Here is a 23,709-nt window from a genome sequence, read left to right on the forward strand (position 1 = left end):
CACCTCAGGTTTGTTCAGATCTCAGCTCTTCTGCCTGACTCTTCTTCCTCTTCTTCTCCTGCTTCTCTGGCTCCTGGAGGAAACAAAAACAGGCTGAAAACTGCCTGCCACTTGCTGCTCTCACAGCTACTTACAATTCAGATCCTCTCTCTACGCTCCTCTGCTCTCTCCCTTCTCTCTCGCTACTTTTCCCTCCCTCCCTCCCTCCTCTCTCTCTCTCTGCTACTGTTGGAGAAGTGCTCTCTCATTTTCTCTTTCTCCTCCCCCTCTCTTGCCCTTCCTCTAACTCTAATAGTTATTTAGTGTCTGTGCAGCTTTCACTGACAGAAAGAAGCTGCTGCTTGCTCACTGCTGTATCAACTGTGTTCACTAATCAAACATGAAAAGAATGGAGATGGTGTGTGTGTGTGTGTGTGTGTGGTGGGGGGTTTAGTTACCTCGGGACAGCAGTGCTGGACGTCTAATTGTCCCCATTTTCTTTTTGTCAGAGGAAAACAGGTCAGTAGAGGCCTGAGAGAAATACTGACAATTTAAAATATTTCTGAATTAACAAGATCACATGACACTAACACTATACAATTTATTTTATAATCAGCTTTAGTTAAGCATTATAAAATCTGTAATTCATCATTAATCATATAAAACATTCTTACTACGTAGATACTAAAATGTATGTAATATGTATAAATAAAGTTATATTTAATAAGATCTCCTATACTGTAATAGATGATATAATATAATATAATAATATAATCTATTAACACACTCATTGATCATTAGTTCATGTCTAAATGATGGTATGTTTAAGTGCAGCATCTTATGATCCTCTGACATCTCCTGAATATCTGGTTTGTAATGAGTATAATACTTGATTCATACATTTATAATAAATAAATATATATCTTATATATATATATATATATAAGATATATATATATATATATATATATATATATATATATATATACTGTATATATATATAGTCATTAAACACAATATAGATGCTGATTAAGACAGAGTTGACATTTGACAAACAGGACCCTTATGGAAGCAACTGTTTGTTGCCAAAACCCTGTTAATGTTGTTTTTGTTCAGCTGGAAAAAAAATCTGCAGCTTTATTATTCTCCTTTGTCTGATTGTGGTCTATGAATATTACATGCTCCTTTGCTTTGTTTGTTGCAGCTCTTAACTGAATCTTTAAGAGTCAAGTTCATGTTATTTACAGTTGCTCCATCAAAAGGAAATAGCGCAAGGACAAAAAGCTTCCTAAAATTGTGAATATTGCAGGGAAGGTGGTTGGCAAGTCACACAAACAGCTCTGTGATGTATTTGACTGTGCATTACTGAGGAGGGCCAGACAGAAATCTGTAGATGCCTTGCACCCACTAAACTCTGAACTTGAGCTGCTCCCATCTGGCCTTTGATTCAGGGCCCCAAGGGCGAGCTGGAACAGATACAAGATGTCTTTTATTCCTCACGCCATACAGGCCATGAAAGCAAGATGATTGCATCAGGTAAAACCTCATTTAAGTCATTTAAAATGTGTTCTCTCATAGGCCATGACCTACTTCCACCTATCATTGCTGTTTTCTGCCCATTGCACTATTGTCTGTTGTTGTTTCTTTCAGTGATGTGTAGTATGATGTGTTGCAAGTTTTAATATTTAAATGATTTGTTGTATTATAGTTGTATTTTTATATACTGACAAGCGAAACATAAATTTCCACTAAGGTGGACAATTAAGTCAATCAATCAATTTTATTGTCTTGGGCATCTTTTGTATTTGGACTCCTTGGAAAATGTTTTGCACACTCAGAGCCACGAGGATAAAGGGATTTAGTAATATTAATAGTTCCTATTTTGTGTTGTTCATCAATGTTCATCAATAGTTCAGATTGATACAACTCGTGATTTTACTTTCTGGTTTTCTATTGTTTATTGTCTTTTTCATCTGTTCTTATGTCTGGTACTACTGTGTTTCATTTTATGCAAGGACTGTGCAAAAATTTAATTATTATATAATTTTCATTATTATTCAGGAACTTTACCATTATGAGGTCAAATTGCAGCATTTTTGTGATTTCGTGGATCAAGATGTATCCATTAATTGTATTTATCTATAGAAAAACATTGTGATAATGATTCCAGAGACATTCAACACATTCAAACAACTGTTTGTTTGACTCTCATCATGTGCTGCGCTGTGCTGTCTGCTGCTCTGTTACCTTCAGTCTGACTCCGGCCTCTAAACTGCAGCCTGAGCATGTGAGCGTCTCCCTCCTTAATCCAGTGCTGGGTGAAGGAGCCGCCAGCCGGTGTCCACGGTGCATACCTGTGCTCACTGACATGTACTAACTCACTCTTCCTGCAGGCCATGGCAGAGGAACGCACAGCAATCATAACAATCAGAAGATGAATGTGGCCGAGGGAGTGAAAGAGAGACAGAGAGAGGGAATGAGGGGAAAAAAAGAGAGATATATCAAAAAAGAAAAAATAATAATGAAGACTTCGAGGATGAAATAAGAGAGGTTGAGGGAGTGAGAAGGGGAGGAGGGGGAAAGGTAATGAGAAAGAGCAGAGGAGATAAAATAAAAGTCAGGAGCTGCCCGAGGCCACGGCCATTTGTGAGAGTGTGAGGGGAGGAGAGAGAGGAAGAGAGAATCATTAACGAACACCTGTCTGTTTCTGACTCCTAATAAATCAGCGTCCTCTGTATCTGTCTGCAGGTCTCTGCTGTTTGGAGAAGGTTACTGTACGTCCTGTGAGGGGGTGGGGGGTGGGGGTGAGAGAAGAAGAGGATTGAGAAGTTCATCCCTCCAGCTTTAAGGATGCCACACTGAGGAGGCGTCAGATTTACATTCATCAAATTGGATTTATTTTCTTCTAAAAGATCTAAATGCAAAACAGCTGACACACAACACAGACCTCCTGTACAGCAGCAGCTCTCACAGACCTTCCACTGTGCAGATTCAAGTATCGGGCATGCTTCGGAAACATGTGCAGTTTATGTGCGGTGCATTAACATATTGCATACAGCAGGTTAGTGTCAATGTCTGCAGTTGTTTGGTTTTTTTTATCCAACAGTGAAGACAACAGAGAATCTGTTATAACAACACAATCACAGCATATCGAAAATCAGCTTTAAAACAAAGGTGCGTTGTTGTAACAGCCGTGTGCTTTAACGTCATGTCAGTCGTCATTTTCTAAGCAAAAAATAAATAAAAAATACAATTCAAACTCAGATTAAAGGGGCACTCCACAGTCAACATTTAACAACAACAAAAGTCTAATCAAGCTGCTAATAGGTGAAGCAGCTGCAGATTTCCCCTGCTGTAAATTTCCATCTTAAATACTTGTTTTAATTTCATCCTAAATGTTCTTCATCACAGATTTATCTTATTGTTTTGCATCATCTTTCAAGTTTTATAAACTCTAAAAGGGTTGGTTTCCCAGACAGAGATTTAAGGCTAGTCCTAGTCCTAAACAGATTCTGGCTCATGGTGTAAAATAGTTCGTCCTGAAGATGATATCCTGAAGCTTCTCCAGGACTAAATTGAGGATTCAATTAAGCTTCCCTGCAGGCAGGGTGAGCTTCATATTAATGTCTATTCTTTAAATGACACATGGATTAATTGGGGTCAGTGAAGATCAACGAATACCACCAAGTTCTTGCTGACAGTGGAAATCCACTGCAGTGTTTACTGTGCAGCGTTTTTTGATCTGCAGCCACTCTGTGTGCTTTTTAGGTAAAAATCCTCACCTTTGTAAACAAGAAAATGGAGAAGCTAGTTCTAGCTAAGCTGTCCCACCTGTAGTCCCCCTGTACTGCTCCCCGTAAAGTGCCTTGAGATATGCAAATTATGATTTGGTGCTGTACAAATACATTTTGAAGTAGAACCATCATAGCTTAGACAGAAAGGCAATTTATGGGAGCAGGCACTGGATGGTACTGATTAGTGTTGTGCTTTTATCATGTATATAATTACATTTCCTTTTTTTATTTACCATACTGTTGTCTAGTATGGAGTCCTGCACCCACATCCTCCTGGTCAAAGAGGTGATTTCGGTCCAACACACACCTGCAGTGCTGATATGTTGATGGGAAATTGATCCCAAAGAACTGCTGCCTTTCTGTCAGAGAAAAAAAGCTACAGGAAAGTTTATGGAGTCTGCTGTATTACTCCGCTGCCTCCCACAGTGCAGAGTGCCCCTTATACATCTCTACACACACATAACATCAATTTAATATTACAGTCACTGTGATTCACTTTGATGGTACAGTAGAGCTCACCGCACGAAACCGAACCCAAGATGGACCAATCAGAGCTGTGGGTCCACACTATCTATTCACCATGATGTCGACAGTGTGCGTTGACTTGACAGAAGCATTGACATCACATCCTGTACCTATAGTTCACCAGTCAAAACACAACACAGTGATGCTGATGTGGTGTCACTGTGGCGGACATTGTGCCTCTTTCTTTTAGCGTCACCTTTAAATTTCACAGAAAAAACACAGAATGTCCTGGTAACATGGTCATACTGCAATGATGCTGAAGTTACTGGGTAATTCGCAAATGATCAATATAGTAATTACATTTTTGAAGATGTTTCACTCAGCTCAGGCTGCAGGTCAGTGTCTGCCGTGGACACAAACACTCACAGACCCTTTTTGGATGAGGATGGATCGAGAAGTTGTAATTTGTAAAGGCTTCACGAAAGTGTAAGGAAAGTCTGTCTCCAAATGGAAAGGTGGGTAAACTCATTTTCAGCCTCTATCACATACCTTTTTTATCATAATGTCTGTGCAGCAGTATGCATTTGTAAAATGAAGAGAAAAGAATCCTGGTGCCAAAAAGTTCACTTGTGTTATCCCAGATGCAAGGGAGTGTCTTCAGCTTCCCTCCTCCTCCTCCTCCTCCTCCTCCTCCTTCTTCACGATAGCAGTCCTAACTCATGTTTCCAGAGGACGCGTCGCTTGCTTCAGGGGAGGCAGAGCAGTTGGGTTTGGACAGGGAAGGAATGGGGAAGAAGCAGAGAAAAAGAGGAGAAAATTAATTCTGTCAAACTCCTAAGTGTAGGAGGAGAAAAAAAAAAGAAAAAAGAAAAACAAAAATGCTGACACATACAATCTCTGCTGCAACATGTTATTTAATCACAGCTAGTGGCTCATACTGGTCATAACTACGGCGGGCCTGAGAGGGCAACATGCTGCATCTTAAGGAAACATACTGTATGCAAATACACAAATTGGCTACAACTTCATCCACTTGATAAGACTTGAGCTTCAAAAAATCACAACACTGCAGAAGTGTTTCTGGGAACACAAAAAAGTGACGGACCTGACTGGATTTCTTTAGTTCACTGCTTTCTGACATAAGAAGTTGTGAAGACGGCTACCTATTGGTGGGGTTTGATAATAATAAGTATGTTTGGTTTATTATAACTTCAATATCACATCATTCAGATATTATTGCTAGTCTTTAGCTGGGTCAGTCACTTTTTTGTGTCCCCAGAAACACTTCTGTTGTCAAGCGTTGATGAGGTTGTTTTCTATAGTTAATTGAGCCCTCTCAGCCACCGTACAAAGCTGTGACACTAGCAGTAAAACATATTATAAAAGCTCTATAGCCTAATAATACATTTAAATATGATTTAAAAGTTGTGGCAGGAGATGATACTATACTACGTACTGCAGTACTGTATGTACTTTATACTTCATAATTAATTAATAATACTTGACAGTTAAAAACTGGAGTTAATTTTAAGTTGATCACATCATTGCTTCCTCCTCTTGATGATGTTGTGTACTTACTTGTGTGTCGTGGTGTTGTACTCACCTGTCATCATCCAGCAACATTCACTACATGAGACACATGACAACAGCACGGGTCAGAGCACAGGGACACACACACAGATGAGGATGAATACACACTCCATAGGACTTTTCTTTAATATTGTAACAGGCTGTGAACCTCGGGTGGTGAATTTCATCCCTTCCACTTCCTGCTTGATCCGTTTTTTTTTTCCCCCAGTGAAATTGTTACAGTTTTAAGTTTAACACTTATATGTGTTAATAATGGGGGAAATAACAAACCATGTCAACAGACATCAGCCATCAGCTTTTGGATGAATCCAATTCATCTGACACTGATATGTTTTGGCTCAGGTCCCGCACACATTACCATTAATGACCATGTTGTGTGCAGTGTAGCAGGTTCAAGTTTACGACAGCTAGTCGAGCCCCAGGTGGTTTGTGAATGCTCTGTGTAGGTGTGGAGGTGAGTGTTAAAGAGCCTTTAAAACGTGGAATTTATTTATGAGAATCAACAGGTTTAACACTGTGAACTCTGCTGGTGCTGTGTTTTATTGATCACCTGTGTTATCTCAATGTGAGTAAAAAAAAGTATAAAAACAAATACGTAAGAAGTACATTCATATTTTATTAGAATCTATAAAGGATCTGAAAGGAGTAACATGGGGATTGTTTCTGCAAAGATACCTTTCTGTTTTGATTTTCAAGCATGATTTAGTTTGTTATTGGAGCAACACAAACACATTTAGTTTCTATTGCTGTATTAAGGCCTGTCAGCAGATATTTTAGAGGTCAGAAAAATTTAACATGTTAAATAGAAACACATTTTTAAAAAGGTCATTGCCTCCAAACTCCCCTCACATCAAAACATTTGTAGACACTTGTTGAAAAAAGACTCAAAACTTGCTCTTGCCTAAAATTAGAGCGTCAGGTTTTATAAACAAGTGTGTGTGTTGCATGGAATTCTGTGTGTGTGTGTGTGTGTGTGTGTGTGTGTGTGTGTGTGTGTGTGTGTGTGTGTGTGTGTGTGTGTGTGTGTGTGTGTGTGTGTCCCATGTTCTACTGACCTGGGCTGGAGGTGCCCGGGGTGGCAGTTGCAGTTGCAGTTGCGGCCCCTCGGCCTCGACTCACCAACAGGGCCTCCTGGTTTTCTGCCAGCGCTTGCTTGGCCAGGTAACGCTCCCTCTTGATCTTCAGCTCCAGCGACTCAGGGACGTCGGGTACGATCCAGTCGATGGCTCGAAGCACAAAGAAAACCACGTGCTGGGGGACGGCAGAGACATTTCACCTCAAGGTTAGAGGGTGACATGGGAGGGGATTGTAACTGAATGGGTTCACATATTTATGAGAAATTCATACACCAATAAAACAAATATGATATATTAATACATCATATAATGATGGGATAGCAAGGAAATATCTCAGATATCACATTGGTACACCCCTCAACATCTGTTCATCACAATATCTCAAGTCTGAACCATGAGTGTATGAGCAGTTATAGCCTACTGTAGGGGAGGAAATCACCAGAGGCCCCACAATATGATATTATCATGATACTTACATTACAATATGATACTAGTGCGATTTTACACTTTTTGTGATGTCCTGAGTATTGTAATAACTATATTATATATTATATTATGATTTATTACCTTTTTGCAAATGCCAATTACAACACCTTTTTATCTCTCTGGTTCTCAGTCTGTTCATCTCGGTTAAATCATTTCAGACAGATTGACCAGCACAGTCAGAAACAGAGCTCTATTTTTCTAGGACTAAAAACTCAATTTCGTGATTATACAACGTACAAAAAAGGATCAATACTTGGCTTCTGTGGATTGATGTAGTATATGTAGTATTGCCGTACAAAACATTGTGACTGTGTTGATTTTTCCCCCATCTCTATTTATACAAGTTTAATTTAAAAAACAAAAGAAATATAAAGAAATTAAATCAATACTCCACAGTGTCGATTTCGACCAGAGCTTTAAGATATCTCAACTAGTCCACCTAGTTGAGATATCTACATCATTTTTCCAGGATTCCTTAAAAGCTGCAAATGGTGCTCCGTTTGTTAAAAGCATGTAGGTTCACTGTATCCTTGCTCTCTCTGATTTTTCTTCCCACACTTGTTCAGTGTTTGGAAGAAAACTGGGAGCTCAGACTGTTTAAGTAGTCATGTCCTGTTGAAGTCTGGTTGCTTGGAATTTAAAAAGTAAATGTGTATGAATTGAAGTTTACACTGCAAGTGCATCTTGATGGATGGTCTCAGCAGGACAGCAAACATGTCAAGAGAGTAAACAAATTATAGAGAGGAGAGGCAGATGGAAAGATGAGAGTGTAAACTTTGAGAGGAAGATGAAGCAAAGAAGAGAAATAGGAAACGGAAATTACAGAGAATATCAAATAAGATAAGCAGATCAAGTGTGCACCCGATGACAGAGGTGCAACGGGTGAAAGAACAGAAATATGTCTGAATAATAAAATGAAAAATGAACCAAACATTGAGAAAGTGGCTCATTTTTACCTCAAATGCGATGATAAATCCGAGTCTGACAGCCAGGAGCTCCCAGTAGAAGAGCGTGTAGTTTCCATTGTTGTCTCTGAAAGCTTTATATCTGAAAGAGGAACACAGCTACTGTTCAATACACTGTGTATTGGTTGTATTGTGTGTGTGTCCGTCAAACTGCCCTCTGTGTTGTCAAGACAATTTCTAGATTTATAGCGAGTTTTTATCTTTTCATGTGTTTTTTGTAGATTGCGGTGCATTGTGCTCTCACAGCCACAATGCAAGGATGAATTGTCTCCTCTTTCAGATTACCTACATACACTCAGCAGACGGCTCACCTGCACAGAGGGTATGCCTCGTAGTTGAGGGGGGCATGAGCCAGCGTGAAGTTGACGTATCCGTGGAGATCATTGTCAAACTTGTACTGGTAGAGCAGACGAGGTAAAAAATCGGAGGTGAAGGCGATCAAGAAAGCCTGAGGAACGGACGAAATGCAGTGTTAAAGCCTCGTTTCGGGGGCGCCTTGTGATGATGTCATTGTCAGTCTACTCGACTCACGTTGGCGATGACGGACAGGTGCGACAGAGCCTCCAGGATGTTGAACCAGACTCCGATGTTCTGGGCGCGCTCTGCCACCGGTCTCCGATACTCACACACAAACTTATGGGCGTCCAGACGGATTTCCACCCAGTTGTTCAGGAGGGCGAAGAGCGGGGCGAGAGGGAACGCCGCCACGAAGATGGTGATGAACCCGAACTGAAGAACTGTGGCACCACAGGGTTTTGTTTTTATTTTAATTTTAAAGCTAAACATGCATGTGACATCACATTCAGTCTTAGATACTCACCCATCTCCAGATACTCCTCAAAAAGACCTTCACACTCCACCAGCTGGTAGTCCTCCTCCCAGCGCCGACGCTCGCGGGATGTTTTATCCCCCAGCACCTTGGCCAGGGTTCTCTTCTGGCGCCAGGCCTTTACTTTCCTGTCGGAGCAGAGAAGCAGAGAACACATCTATTTATGTGCAGAAGAACAGATCTGCAGCTGGTGGAGGTGATTCTAATTACTGTGTATATCTTTTATAATTTATTTCACACTGTGCACCAGGATATCAAGCTTGTTCAGACATGAGCAAGAGAGCACAACTGGAGCAGTTCTGCTGACGATAGGAAGCTGCCAGGGTTAGGGTGAGATTAAACCAGTGGGTCGTCGCCAGGATAAACTCTGGGATGTGGCCCTCAAAGGATTTGGGTCCTAAACTTGGACACAGCAACAGTTTAGAAAAAAGAATGTGAAAACCACTGAGCAGCAGACGAATGGCCAAATCACACACTCTGCTCCAGTCCCACATTTAATCATTTAATCTGGTTTAATCTCTAACGGTTAAACTTTGGACTCATCTAGACTGGGACAGTAAATAAAGTACAGCTCATCACATGCTCATCTGCATGTCATATCCCAAGCAACAGCTACCCACACAGAATTTATTGTACCACAGTCCATTACAAGCTAAACTGCTTTGTACAACAAATTAATTCAGACTGAAATCTGAGTTTTTGTTACATCAACCCAGTGTCAAAGTCTTATTATAACTCAAATCTTAGAAATACATTCTTTAAAAATTGTTCCAGCTGTTCAGTATCAGCACAGACACATCATATTTCCAGTCTGGTCTATAAGAAAACACCCTGAACTGCTACATCAGTCAAATGAAACATACGGGAGGATGAACTCCTGAGCGTTGTTGATGATTTGCTTCCCGACCATGATGATGAAGAGCTGTTCAGCCAGTTCTATGAGGCAACCACCAGGACCACACTGCAGTACGAAGACACACACAGAGCATCTTTGAGTTCTGCCTGTAGATGAATTAGAGATGCTATAAAATCAAGAAACAGGGACTCACATCTTCATTTCTCATCCCAAACAAGGTCCCATAGTTGGTGGGGTAACCCACAAACCTGCACACACAGACCAGTACAACAGCTCATTTCTTAGTGGTGACAAAACTTTCTCACTCTCTGAATGACCTCTGTGTCTTGTGTCTCACCGTCCTTTAAAGAAAGCCACGTAGAAAGGAGACGAGTAGAAGTTGACAAACTGGAAGATGAACACCTTGAAGATGAAGGCGTTGTCATACTGAGTTTGTGTTCTGTGCATTTCTACCACAAAAAACAAACACACAGTGTTAAACATATGTTTACTGTAAAATCTCAGAGGGTTGCTCTAAACCTGACTGCACTTTAACTTCACCATTTTTCCCTTTTCATAGGTGAGACTAAATTATAAACAAACATAGTGCCTGGTTCATTCTGAGTGCTTTTCCACATGTTTCTAAATAAACTCGATAATATCCTATTGGAAACAAATCTGAAAAGTCAATAATACAAATCATATTCCTGAGATGAAAAGATTGAGTGAGACCTGGTTCAGTATCAGATCTCTCTTCCTCTGCCCCCCTTTCTGCTGGAGGGAGGGGGGCTGTAGAGGGGGGCTTGTCTCAGCAGTGCAGTCTCTTACTGTATGCTTGTTTAGAACTGTTACTTAACAAACATAAAATACATACTAATAAAATCCAAATCCACACTTGTGGTACACAGGTATTTCCAAAATAAAGCAAACCCTGTATCTTGTGTCAAAGTCATGCTATAGCATAACCAGAATTAGTCGTCTTCTAATATCAACACAGTTCTTACCCCATTTAGTGAGCTGCTCGGCCAATGCAGTGTAGACCCGGCCCATCAGCAGGATCAGGCCCAGGTTCACTATACTGCTGGAGATGTTGGCAATGGTCCCTGCCTGAGGAGGAAGCCACACACACACACACACACGTATGAATTAACACTACACACAAACAGACACACAATCCGAGGTGGCTGGACTGTCACAAGTACACACATGCATTCATAATATATGAGACTATTAACATATTAAAAATGAAAAGCACACTTCCTCTGTAGACAGCTGTGATGTACCTCTGTGCGCAAGACGGGGCTCCCAGTTTTAAACATCATCAGGCTGATGATACCTCGGCACATGACCACTGTCACCAGGAAGATCATCACCACACACAGCTGGAAGGAAACACAGAGACATCAATACCAAAAGGATAATACAACAGTGTGATGAAGAGGTTCTTCATGAGGTTCAGAAGGTGCACATCATTCGTAGTAGGTTGAGTTTGAGAGGCTGCATCATTTACTGATTCTCAGGTTTTTAAACTCTTCTTTTTTTTTCTTAACTTACTCCTTCTGAACCTAAATTTCAGTCTACTTTTTAATCTTAATTTTCATGACTGTACTGTTAGATTTCATTGTTTGGTCAAAACCACTGTATTTTGCATATGATATTAAACTTTTTGAATCTTCGATTAGTTTCACATGACAGCCAATCAGAAAAACCAACTGAACCAAATATTTTATATTATATAAATATTTTTATATTTCCCATCTCTACAAACTGTCCGGTAAAGTATCTAATACCTGTTTGTGTTCATTGTGTACCTTACAGCCCTCTAGTGGCAGCAGCAGGAAGTTGTCTTTGAGGCTAGCTCGACTTCCAGCTGTTGTATTTGTCATTTCGTGGATGTTTCACCCTGGATCTTCTGATTGATGATTAGCTTTAGTCAAGTCAAGTGAGCTTTACTCAGTCTCTGCTCTTCTGGGATCAGTAATGACAGTGCAGCATTAGTGGACTGGTGTTTAGGATGTAAATCTGCAGATGCAACATGAAAACAATTATTTCACTGATTTATCATCTCTGTGTGGCCCCTGCTGTAAATCTGAGACATTAGAGACAGAATATTGTTACAGGAGCAGAGCAGCACTTTACACTAGACACTCCGTTCTTCTCAGATATCATAGTATATAGTAGGAAGTATTATGGTAAGTTTTTTTATAGCGGTATATGGTTAGGGATTTTTCATATTTGCATATGTATATATTTATCTTTATCCCCATGTAATTACCCCATTGTGATCAATAAAGTAAAGTATGCAGAGTCTGTTTCTGATTCTGGAAATTATTATGCAAAGGGAAACTCTCATTAGCACAGTGCTTGTCCAAGATCAATCCTCAGCTAACTAGTGCTCTTACAGTTTCATTAAGATCTGGATGTTATTCATACTTTGTGACCAGTAAAAATGCTAAATGTGTTTTAAGCAGGAAACATCTCATATAAAACAGGCTGCCTGACTGGAGTCACTCCTCTTGTATTGTTTTCTACATCAGTCACCACAGGTACTGTTCTGTGAAGCTTGTCTTTTTACACAATGTGTATCGGTGCCCATTCAGCATTTTCAATTTCCCATCTTTGTCACTATTGTCAGAGTGAAAGGTTGAGAAGACGTGAAGGGAAACTGATCCTTAGGTCTCTGTCCAAGAAGAAGTTAATGTTGGAGGCATCACCCAGTGCAGGGCTGAGATTATCAGGTCGTATCTAACCCTGAGGGCAAATGACCTGGATTCCTTATTAGAATAGGATTCAGTTACCATGGTAGGAAGAGCACACAGGTGTAAACCCCACCTCCCTTTTTTTGTCAGGATCTCAAGAATAAAAGACACTGAGACTCCTCACTGAAGCTGAATGTAATGAGAGTGATTATAAGAAAAATACAATAAAAAACAGGTTTGTTAAAACATGATAGTCACCTCTTGATTTGTGACTGAAGAGTAATTCATCAAATCAGACAGGATGCATAAAACAAATCAGATTAGCCCAGATGAGCCCATATGGGCTGGGCACCATTAGGTCAGGAGATTTGAATAAAGCATTCAATCAACCAATCAATCAATGAAAAGGAAAACATGGAAAGACTCGTATGAAATTCAAAACCATCTCTATGAACATTTTTAAACAGTGTCTCACCATCATGATGATGACCATGGAGCCGGTGAACATGCGGGACAGCCTGGTCTTTTCAGGGAAGTAGGGCTCTTTGACTCCAGTCACTGGATTTTGCTCCATAGTCGGGGCCATAGCTGCAAACTCTGGCCGAGGACGTTCCTGAGGGAACATATTGAGGACAACAGCCTTAGTGGACTCATCCTGTACTGGTTTCCTGTTTCCTCAAACCCAAATCCAATCAGTTGAATAACTTCCAACAAGGTTTCACAGAGATATCAGGAGACGTCCATTTCAGCACTGACCCTTGGCTGTTAAATAACTGGGTATTTACATTATAATCACCAACATTTATTAATGTTGACAAAATAATTCTTGTTAAATTAAGTTAAAATTGTGGGGGGAAAAAGTCTCCAGATGTAATGGCAGCAGTTGGAGCCTTTTGTGTTTACTAGTCCTTCAATCATGGCATAAGAACAGTGTGTGAGAGCAGTACAGTCATACTCATCCTGAAATAAGAAAGACAGGAGGGATAATGAAACCTCTTCTTCATGGAAGTCCATGCAGTCCCAGTGATGAGCCAGCGTCGCCATCTTCCTCTTCCAGTACTCCAGGAAGGTCACGGCCCAGAAGGACATGAAGACGCTGAAGAGGACCGTCCCCGGGTGATCAAACAGGTATCCCAGCTGCAGAAAGACACAGTGCATACATAAAGAAACAAACATCACCTCCCAGTCTGTTTGGACTGTAATTGTAAACTGGTTTGTTTAAAGTTCTTCACCTTTGCCATGGTGCAGATTTCAGACATGTTCCAGGCCTTGCATGTGTTACAGAGAGGACACATCAGGTAAGAGGCGCCGCTGCTGCAGATCTCCTCCCTGATCACACACATTAGTTAGAACTGAGAAACATTTGGGCCTTTCATCACATCTACTCATTATTATTAATGTGGGAGCTCAGGGACCTGGTGGATCAGCTGTGATGGGTTTTATATGCACACAAAAAAACACTACCAAACTTAAAAGGAAGAGAGATCTTTAAAAAAAACAAGAGTTATAACCAAATTGATGAAACGTTGCATCACAGTGAGAGGAACCAGTTTATGGAACAATCTCAACGAAGAAACCAAAGAATCTAACATAATATTTGAAAACAAAAACTATTAAAAGCCAGCATGTTGAGGAAATACAGGGAAGTGGGTTGATTACGTTTTCGTCTGTTCTGTTTTGTTACAGTATGAGAGGAATATTATTTCCATATGAAATGAGTGTCGATGTTGGCCCACAGCTATATTCATTTTAGTTTTATTGAATTATTTGCTTTGTTAAATAATGTCTTGTGAAAAGATGATTCTTCTTTCTGCTCCTTCAAGATTTTTAGATTCAATGAATGAAATCAACAGTAGCATAGGTGAAAGGTGTTTCAGGGAATAGAGCAACTTTGACTTGTTATTGTTATTCAGTGAGTTAGAGAAACGTGACTGTGTGTGGGACAGATGACAGGGAACATTTCCTCTTCTTTATTTCCGTAAAAAGGAGATAATTCTGCTCTAATTGTCACGCAAGATGGGTGCAGTCTGTTTCCTTTCAATCCATCCTCCACTAATCAATGGCTTTAATCTACAGTGTGAACTAATGAACCTCATGAATCTGAGACACTTTATCGTCTTCTCCCTCATATATGGACTCATCTATCATTCTCCCCCCCATTACTTCATACTGGGATGAACCCAGATGATGAGACAGTGTGAAGTGATTCCTTGGTGCTGGAGCAGAAGTCACTGTTATTAATCTATGTACAGTACGTAATAAATTGGGCAGAGACTTCTCCCATGTGAATTGTCGAATTATGGGTTTTTGTCTTGATGCAGAACAGACTGAAGTTTTAATTCTTGGCATCTTTTATAGGAGTGGTTAAATACTTTCGAAAAAATGCTGATTTGCTTTCTTTCTGAGAGCAAGATCGATAATAATCTCATGAATGTGGTTTTGCTGCCGGATGCCAGATATGATCTGTAAAACATGGGTTTTGTTTTAAGTGTCTGTGCAGACACAAAATATGACGACCTCACTGTGGATGGAGGACGGGGGAGAAACAGCTCAATCACTGAGAAGACTCTAATGAACTTTCTTCTTTACATCCAGTTCTGTTGTATTTCTGTCTTAAAAAGAACGTGGTAGGAGCGCACACCAGAACTGAAGAGGACCTGACAGCCGGAACAAAAACAGTGAAGGAAGAAAAAAGCAGTCGCTCAACTGTGCCAGTACACCCTGAGGAAGACCTGTGTGAGGTCGAAACATCGGTCCTTTTTTAATAAATTATATATATTTTTTCTACATCAAGGCTATGAGTTGAGCGACTGCTTTTTTCTTCCTTCACTGTATTTCTGTCTTAATCCATATTTATTAGGGCTCTCAAAATTAACATAATAACAACAGGGGAATGCCATAGTCCTTTCTCCAGAGAATAGGTCATGTATTTGAATAGCAGAGAGGGGCTTAGTGTTTGTACTTTATTTCTGGTTTAAAGGAAAAAAAGTAAATAAACAATTGCTCTCTGAAACTGCAAGCAAACTCTTGGTGATGTACAATCTGTTTACTTATGGCTTTGAAGTATCTGTGATCTGACAAATAAAACGTCTTGGCAGGGCATTACTAAAAGCCTAGCTAGGGACGGGAGTTGGAAACTAGCATTAGCTATAATCTCTGTATGCAGAACATCAGTCACATTGACTTGTTTGTAACGAGTGGAAGTGTTACTATGTTAACCTGCATTGTCCCTATCAAATAAACTGAATTGAATTGAAAAGAAAAAGTGAAGAGTGACAATGACACAGTAAAGTCAAGTTTCGTGACATCACACAATGTGAATCTAAAGTTTGATGACATTAGCTAAAGTAAGAAAATGAGGCAGAATCTCTGACTACATTAAACTGAGTCAGGGTTTGTTTTGTTGCTCATGAAGTCAGATTTGAATTAGATCCATTACATAATAGCTGCACAGAGACAGAGACACAGCTCCAGCAGCTTCTTGTTTGTTTTCAAGATTATTCTGCCACAAATTCTTGTTCTTTATTTTATCATCAGATGATGACGTGTGGAGGGTTATTACAGCCGTAAAGAGCCTTTTTATGTTTTTCTGAGCAGTTTGTCATAATTAGGAAACTGATGACTTGAGACTACAGGAAATTCAACTGAGAGCTTGACTCAAACCACAGCGTTAAGATTTGTCAACAGATTTGACCTTGAAATTTTGACACATCAGCTAAATCATACCAAATGCTTGATGAATTGTTTGTGTGCTGCCTCCTTATTTTTTATCTGATGTAATTATGTTGTGTGTATGCAGTGTGAAGGACTCACGCTGGTGTGTTGGTGTGCATGGTCATGACTCCAGATACAAAGACCAGGGTTCCAACCACGGCTGCCGGCAGCAGCCAGGCTGTGTAGAAACCTGCAGAGACACACGGCTCCATTAGGCTGCAGCTCTGTGCTGATGCAGGGAGGGGTGGGGTGGAGGGGGCTATTATACTGCTACACTGCTGCTAAATGCTGGAAGACGGTTGAAAAGGTTGAAAGGAATCTTATTGGTTTGCAGGCTGTATTATAAACATACAAACACACACATCATTAATAGACAGTCTGTTTTTTTGGCTTGTCACATTTACATACCAGACAATAATACAGAACATTAAAAGTTATCAAATCAAATCAAATCAATTTATTTATAAAGCACATTTAAAAACAACCAAAGTTGACCAAAGTGCTGTACAGTTCAGTGATCACAAATTACAAACAAACAAAGTGCTGTACAAAATAACCATGGCTGGCACAGCCAGAAAAATTAAGAGAAAAGGACACACACTTGAGACCATTAAGGACACTTAAAGGCCTGGGAAAACATAAAGGTTTTGAGGTTTGCCTTAAAGGTAGCAATCTTTAAAAGAGGGTCCTTAACTCAGAGGATACAGATATAACTGAATATCATAAAAAGTGGTTGGCCACCTCATTTTCAGATTTACAGTAGAAAATCCAGGAAACTGTTTAGTGTTTGTTTTTATTTCTGTAATTTTATCCTTATGAATTATCATTATAAGTAACCAATTAATTTTAATTACAGTGTTTCCCACATGTAGACCAATGTGTGGCGCAGCGCCACAGAATCAAGACCAAGCACCACAAATTGATCCACCAGTGAAGATAAAGATAAATCCAAATGTTGCTGTAGACTTTTTGTTGAGGCAACAACATGTGGAAGTGAGGAAAGAAAAGAATATGGAAGAAAAGCTGGAGGTAGTAAAAAAATAAGACGGAAAGTCACTGCCTAGCGGTTGAATTCTCCATCAACCATCAAAGAGCCAAGAGGCAGGAACTGTGTGGTCACAATCTCATATATCCACATGAGGAGGTCAGTGGGGGTCGAATGCTCTTTATGGGCTTCATAATAAGAGTTCATATCGTTCATATTTACCCAGCCAGGCGAAGTAGAGTGCAATCTTCTCTCCAAAGTATTCCCTGATGTGGTCAAGCGGTTGGTACTTGTACCACCTCCACCAGCGCGCCCAGTAGTGGTAAAGAACCTGCCTCTGGTTCAACTCGTCAGGACGGATCTCAAACTTTGGAAGCTGAAAAGGGCCCTGTAGGAAAAAACAAAAACAAAAAAAACAACATGCAGCTGATTAGAGAAGGAAAAGTCTGACATTTGATTAAAGAGCGGATAAATGATATCTGACCTCATGCAGAGGGAAAGCTGCAGTGTACGCCCCCTCGTTTATCAGTCTGTCCACACCAACCTCAGCCCTCTTCTTCTTGCCATACACCGTCCCGGAGAGGATCTCGTACACCTGAAGTGAACACACACTCTCACTCCATCAGAGAAAACAAACACTGAGCACCTCCTGCGTACCATAGAGGAAGTTCTGCTACTCACAACTCGGTGTCTCTGTGTGTTTGTGAAGTATGTTTCATGGTCATCACAGCCGAGGAACCTAAAAAAGCCGGTTTCAATTAAAGCAAAACAGAAAAACATGAGCTGGTTCCAACTGGACCTGAACTCACCTGGTCATCTTTGACTTGCGAAAGGCACATGTGTAATAGTCCAGAGGCCTGTTGGGCACCGACTCCTTCATCACATTAGGGATGCATAGTCTACTCAGGACCTGTGCAGATGTGTTCAAGTCCAGATTTTGCTGTGCCTAAACATTAGACATACATCGATTCAGTACCAATAATATATCTCATAACCTTCTCTTTACATAAACTCTGATCTCTCTTTTTTATTAGGTATAACAAGTGACAAAAGTGAATCTATAGGAACAACAGGTTGGATCACATATGACTGTAACTACACTTCTTTTATCACAGCTTATTTATCCATGGTGTCTATCCTCTTAATATTGGCAGGTGATGCAACTGAAGGTTTACGACTCAAGGCTCAGTTAAAAACTTTAAGAAGATCAGGCTACACCCTATAGTAGATGCCGCTTTTGTGTTTTAGTTTTTTTCAATTCAATTGAATACAGTTTTTGTTGTATATGTATGGTGGAAACTATGTGCAGTGTAGAGTGCAATAAGTGTTTGTGTCAACATGTTGAAAATACAATATTAAAAAAATAAAAGGTTATATCACAGGATACAATTAACAGAGAAAAATAAAGAGAAATATAGAAAAAATAAGAAGGAAAAATTATCGCAGATGAATTGAGTGAAATGTATGAGATAATGAGAAAATATTCAGAATTGATCATTGTTTATATCCTATATGTTTACTTCATTTATTTGTTTATACGGTATCGCTATTGTAAAACTTTTTCCCCCCTTTCCCAAACAGAAAAAGGAATTTCTATCCTCTGAATGTCCTGTACATGTAGCAGGATTGACAACGAAGCTGCAGCATTTCATATGGTGACACCCAAAATGTATGAAATGTATGAAAATCTTCAGATTATAACTTATTATTTAACTATCTAATAGTAACAATGAGCTGTGTGAACCTGTAGCGGTGCTCTCAGACAGAGTTCCTCAGCATAATACACCATCACGTCCCAGGGAACACTGAGCTTCAGGAAATGTATTGTTTTCTTTTCATTTGCTGTTTCCTCCTGAAGGGAAGAGACACGGCACAGAGAAAAGATAAATAATAGGACAACTAAAATAACGAGTAGACGTTGATCTTCTAATAACAACCCCCAGCACCTTCTCCATCAGCAGTCCAACACTTGTCAGGTTCTGGATGAACTTGTCCCTCCACTGGGCCAGCTGTGCCTTCCTCCGCTCCGACCTGCTGCTCTCCTCGGGGGGCACGGCTCCCTCCTCCTCACAGGGTGCTTCGCTCTTCGCTTTCCCTCGCCGCTTCCTTCGAGAGCGGACCTCCCACACCAGCACAAAGTCTGCACAGAGCCAACAGGTGTATGAAGCGCCGACTGTTCATCAGAGAGCACCCGAGCGATAATACATAGAAAAGTTCTCACCAATTTTAGTTCTTCCGTCTCTGAAGTAATTCCCCAGCTGTGTGTGTGGTTGGTTACTTCTTGTGTCACAATGGATGTAAATAGGATCGTTGCCCCCGCCCACATCTTCATCAGCAGCTGCAGCTGAAAACTGAGAGCACCCACAGTTCAGCTCTCATTAAAGTCTGTTAATTAAAACAAGTGAGAGACTGTTTTCTTCTTTCATTCTGTGTGTGGATGTTTAATTTCCATTTGATGGGGTGAACAGTGAAATCCTGAGTCATTACACAGCACCATAAAAGCCTACACTTTCCAGTAATGAGTCCAGAAAGATGAGAGAGAAAACAATAACTAGGCTTTTTACAATTCGATGTTTCACCACAAGACATCTGTGATACACTACACCGACCTCACAGTATACTGTAGCAGACTGTATGACTGTGGACTTCACATTGCACCAACAGATTAAATCATGGATTAAGTTGCACCAAACTGAGAAAGATTAAGTTTACAATTTCTCATTAAACTCTTTAAAACAAAATTAAATTTAACTCTATTACATCACAACTTGAAACTGTGATCTGGAGTTAACTTTAAACTTCTAGTGAAGCAGGTATAACTTTTTCAATGGCTGCATTTTTGAGATGGATAACACAAATTCAACTTCCTCAAAGAAAATTGAGAGCCAGACTCGACCCACTTGAGTTTTATGATGAAGATGAATTGTTGTCAAGACAACTGTTCACAAAGGAAATTGTTGTGGAGCTGAACAGGACATCTGGGACGATTGTTAAACACGGCAGAAATGTGACAGAAATACCACTGGTGTCCATGTTCTTCTACAATAATTAGACCATATTGTTCAACAAGGTCTTCTCAAAGGAGGAAAAATTTTGAGTTCCTCTGCTGAGCCATCATGAGTAATGTTTGGATTTTTTTTAACTGGTGAGCAACAATGTGATGTTTTGCTTTGGGAAAGAAGCCCCTGTCCTCCACTCTTTTATATTTACTGGCTGACAGCATGCAGATTATATATATATATATATCATTAATGTATTCACTTATCAAGTTTTGATTTTGATCTTATTGACTAAAGTTTGAATTCATCTTAAATAAATAAACTTGGCTTTACTAAACCGCATTTAATTAGAGCTAATCTTTGATTAAATTAGAGCTTGTTGGTGCAACCCAGCCCTATAGAGTAAAACATCTCTGGCATGTCAGTGAGGTGTGACGGGATGAGTCATTACTGTGCTGTTGTTCTCTAAGTTCAGCTGGTTCCTGTGTAAAAGTAGAAAATGCTGCAGCGTCTTGAAATAGATAGTCAAACTGTGCTCACATATCTCGGTGGGATGAAGCTCCCGTTGCGCAGACTCCCGTAGCTCTCTGTGCTTTGTGCTTCACCTCCATAGTCCAGATCCAGGAGGACTTCTCTATCACCCTTCACCAGCTCCGAGCTCTTCCTTAGCATGATGCGACTGATACGGCTCAATGTCCCAAAGCTGGATACACGCACATACACATACACACAGGAAGCTGCACTGCTGAATCGGTGAAGCGAGGACAAGAAAATAAGAAATGCTGATACTCTACCTTTGCTACGGTGAGAATGAAGCTGCTGCTGGATCTGCAGCAGTCAGTGCTTCCCTCGTCCTCCTCCTAGTCTCTATCTCTGCACCCGTCTGGCTCCTTTGCTCCACTGATAAACAGCTGTGAGGTACCGTAATGGATGGAGCAGGCAGGCACCAGCCGAGACTTCGCTGCCTGTGTGAATGGAAATGTACATCAGGACATACAGCAGAGCATGGTGCACATCCCCACTTCATCAATAATGCAGGAGGGGGCAGTGGGTGGGAGAGAAGGAAGTCCGAGGTCTCTCTAACACACTCATTATGCACGACAGAGCACATGGGGATGGGCGGGCGGGGGGGTAGGATATATGTGTTTATGTGGGTGGGGTGTCTCCTCTTTGATGTTATTGAGTATTCCCTCATCCATGCAACTGTTCTGCACGTTTCCTGTAATTGGTTTCGAAATGTACATACAATTAACATAAATTATTAACAGAGGAGAAAACTCCGCCCCCTCTGAGCTACTGCGTGACATCACAGGCATAAAATTACTTCACAACCTTGAATGCTGTTGGTGGTTTCTGAGAGATGCTCTGATTTGACAACCTCCACCAGCATCAGCACCATAGGTGACATAATTTGTTTCCTCTTCCTCCTCTTCAGTTGACTGCAGCGCTGCAGTCAAAACAGAGCTGGGGGAGAAGAGTATGAAGGGATAAGTGAAGAGGAGGAAGAGGAAGAAGACGGTGGGAGGAAGCAGAAAAGTGTCAGACTAATGGCGAGCAAGGTATTAAAATTGCATAAGAAAGGGAAGCAGAGCAATGTAATTGAGGGGGAGCAGGACATGTTTAAAACCACAGTAACATTTAATGTGTAGACATACTGTGGGCTGTCGAGGTAATTAACAGACCAGAGCCCCGAGCTCTGCAACTTCAGCAGCAACACCAGGCAGGATTTTTTCCAATCTTTACAGCTGCTCATGAACGCACCATTTCCAGAGGTTTTCTCCATCAGTCCGAGCTCAGCCTCCAATTCATAATACATTTTTCATGGGGACAATCAATGTATGTTACTGTGTGGTATGCACTGAGTTGCATTATGGGAAATTGATGGATACGGTGATATTGAAGTTTGACACTGGCTAGCGTGGCATTTGTTTAATTTTAATAAGCAAAAATAGGGATTGTGGAATTTTTTTTTTTTTATAAATAATCTACTGATCCAGCAATAAATATCTGGTTGGATGGTTACCTCTCCAGCCATTCAGAGAGCTTGTTATATATGGCCAGTTAGGATTATTTAGCCTGGATGGATAAATATATTTATAAATAATTTATGTAATGTGTGTGTTATTCTGCATTTGTATTTTATTGATTGATTAATCATTCAGTTATAATTGAATACAATGTATATTTAAATTGCCATTTGGACATGTTTCATGACCTTTTCATGTGATGTCCCTGGTCCTCCATAAACTATGAACTGAAGATCAGTGTTCTGGCCTCTACTGCTCTGATTTAATCAGAATCTATAAAAATGTCTCTTGTGATCTGTAAAGTACTAGAGTTCAATTAACTTTTATAGCGTCAGTACTTGCTCTCACACTGCTTTATATCCAGTTCAGGCTTGGATGGCTTTTACTCATAAGGGGAAAATGGTGAATGTGAATTGGGTCTGTGTGAATGAGGTGTGAGGTGACTGGACTGATCACTGGCTTTTGTGCTGTCTTCTTGCTCGTTTTTTTTTGTTAATTATGTTTTTCTTTTTTTTTCTTTTATTTCACCAGCTGCTTCCTTTGAACAGCCCAACTGGAGACAACTGGTATCATCATCATCATCATCATCATCATCATCATCAGTCTATCCGTTTCTTCCTTGACTATTTTTCTTCCTCTCACCAAGTCACTCCGTGATTCTACTTTCCATTTACGACGACTCCACCACATGTTGGTTACACACAGATTAAACCTGGCAGCTTCAGCTCTTCACTAGTTTTGGGGTTGTGTGATTTTCCCTGGCAAATCATTCAGCTTTTTTCTAGTTTCTTCTCTTTTCATACATTTCTATTTCATCTCATTTCCTCCGTCTTCACGATCAATCAGCCTTCACCTTCCTCCTCTTAAGATCTCATGAATTTCTATCAGCTGTTTTTTCAGTAAAAACACTTTCCTGCAATGCTCTTCGATGCAGTTCTGTATTGTTATGTCCAGAGAAATAACAGATAGATTATGGGTGACTGAAACCATGGTAACAGCACAAGCAGACCCACGGTGGTGCTATTGTGCTGCTAAAATAACAAAATGTATCTGAACCAAATCCAGTGGTTACTTGTTGCCCTGGCAACTACATAAAGATTACTGATAATAAGAGGCAGTGAGTGTGTAGTCTCCTCTCTTTTCCCTATGTAACAACCACACTTTAAATCTTTAAATGTATCAACTGTATAGAGGCTTCATTTCCAAACTTTCTAAATTTCTTTCTCTGAGATAAGAGGTGAGATGATCATAATGATCAACCTCAAA

The 23,709-nt window shown here is 40.3% G+C and overlaps 1 protein-coding gene across 1 annotated transcript; it reads right to left on the minus strand.

The window, feature by feature from the left end:
* Window positions 1–4,949: 4,949 nt before the first annotated feature.
* ano11 (anoctamin 11) lies at window positions 4,950–21,285 on the minus strand. Its single transcript, XM_083976252.1, has 25 exons — window positions 21,211–21,285; window positions 20,957–21,119; window positions 19,639–19,768; window positions 19,364–19,557; window positions 19,162–19,269; window positions 18,227–18,363; window positions 18,099–18,156; window positions 17,902–18,012; window positions 17,640–17,805; window positions 16,532–16,622; window positions 13,951–14,047; window positions 13,712–13,855; window positions 13,194–13,331; window positions 11,303–11,401; window positions 11,024–11,126; window positions 10,378–10,489; window positions 10,234–10,288; window positions 10,048–10,145; window positions 9,176–9,312; window positions 8,887–9,092; window positions 8,667–8,803; window positions 8,347–8,437; window positions 6,884–7,079; window positions 5,817–5,864; window positions 4,950–4,982 (listed from the first exon to the last, which is right to left on the minus strand). The coding sequence occupies exons 2-24, from the start codon at window positions 21,086–21,088 to the stop codon at window positions 5,848–5,850; spliced, it is 2,757 nt and encodes a 918-aa protein (XP_083832378.1). The 5' UTR covers window positions 21,089–21,119; window positions 21,211–21,285; the 3' UTR covers window positions 4,950–4,982; window positions 5,817–5,847.
* Window positions 21,286–23,709: the final 2,424 nt, after the last annotated feature.

The sequence above is a fragment of the Trachurus trachurus genome, assembly GCF_905171665.1.
Source record: "Trachurus trachurus genome assembly, chromosome: 7".
NCBI lineage: Eukaryota > Metazoa > Chordata > Actinopteri > Carangiformes > Carangidae > Trachurus > Trachurus trachurus.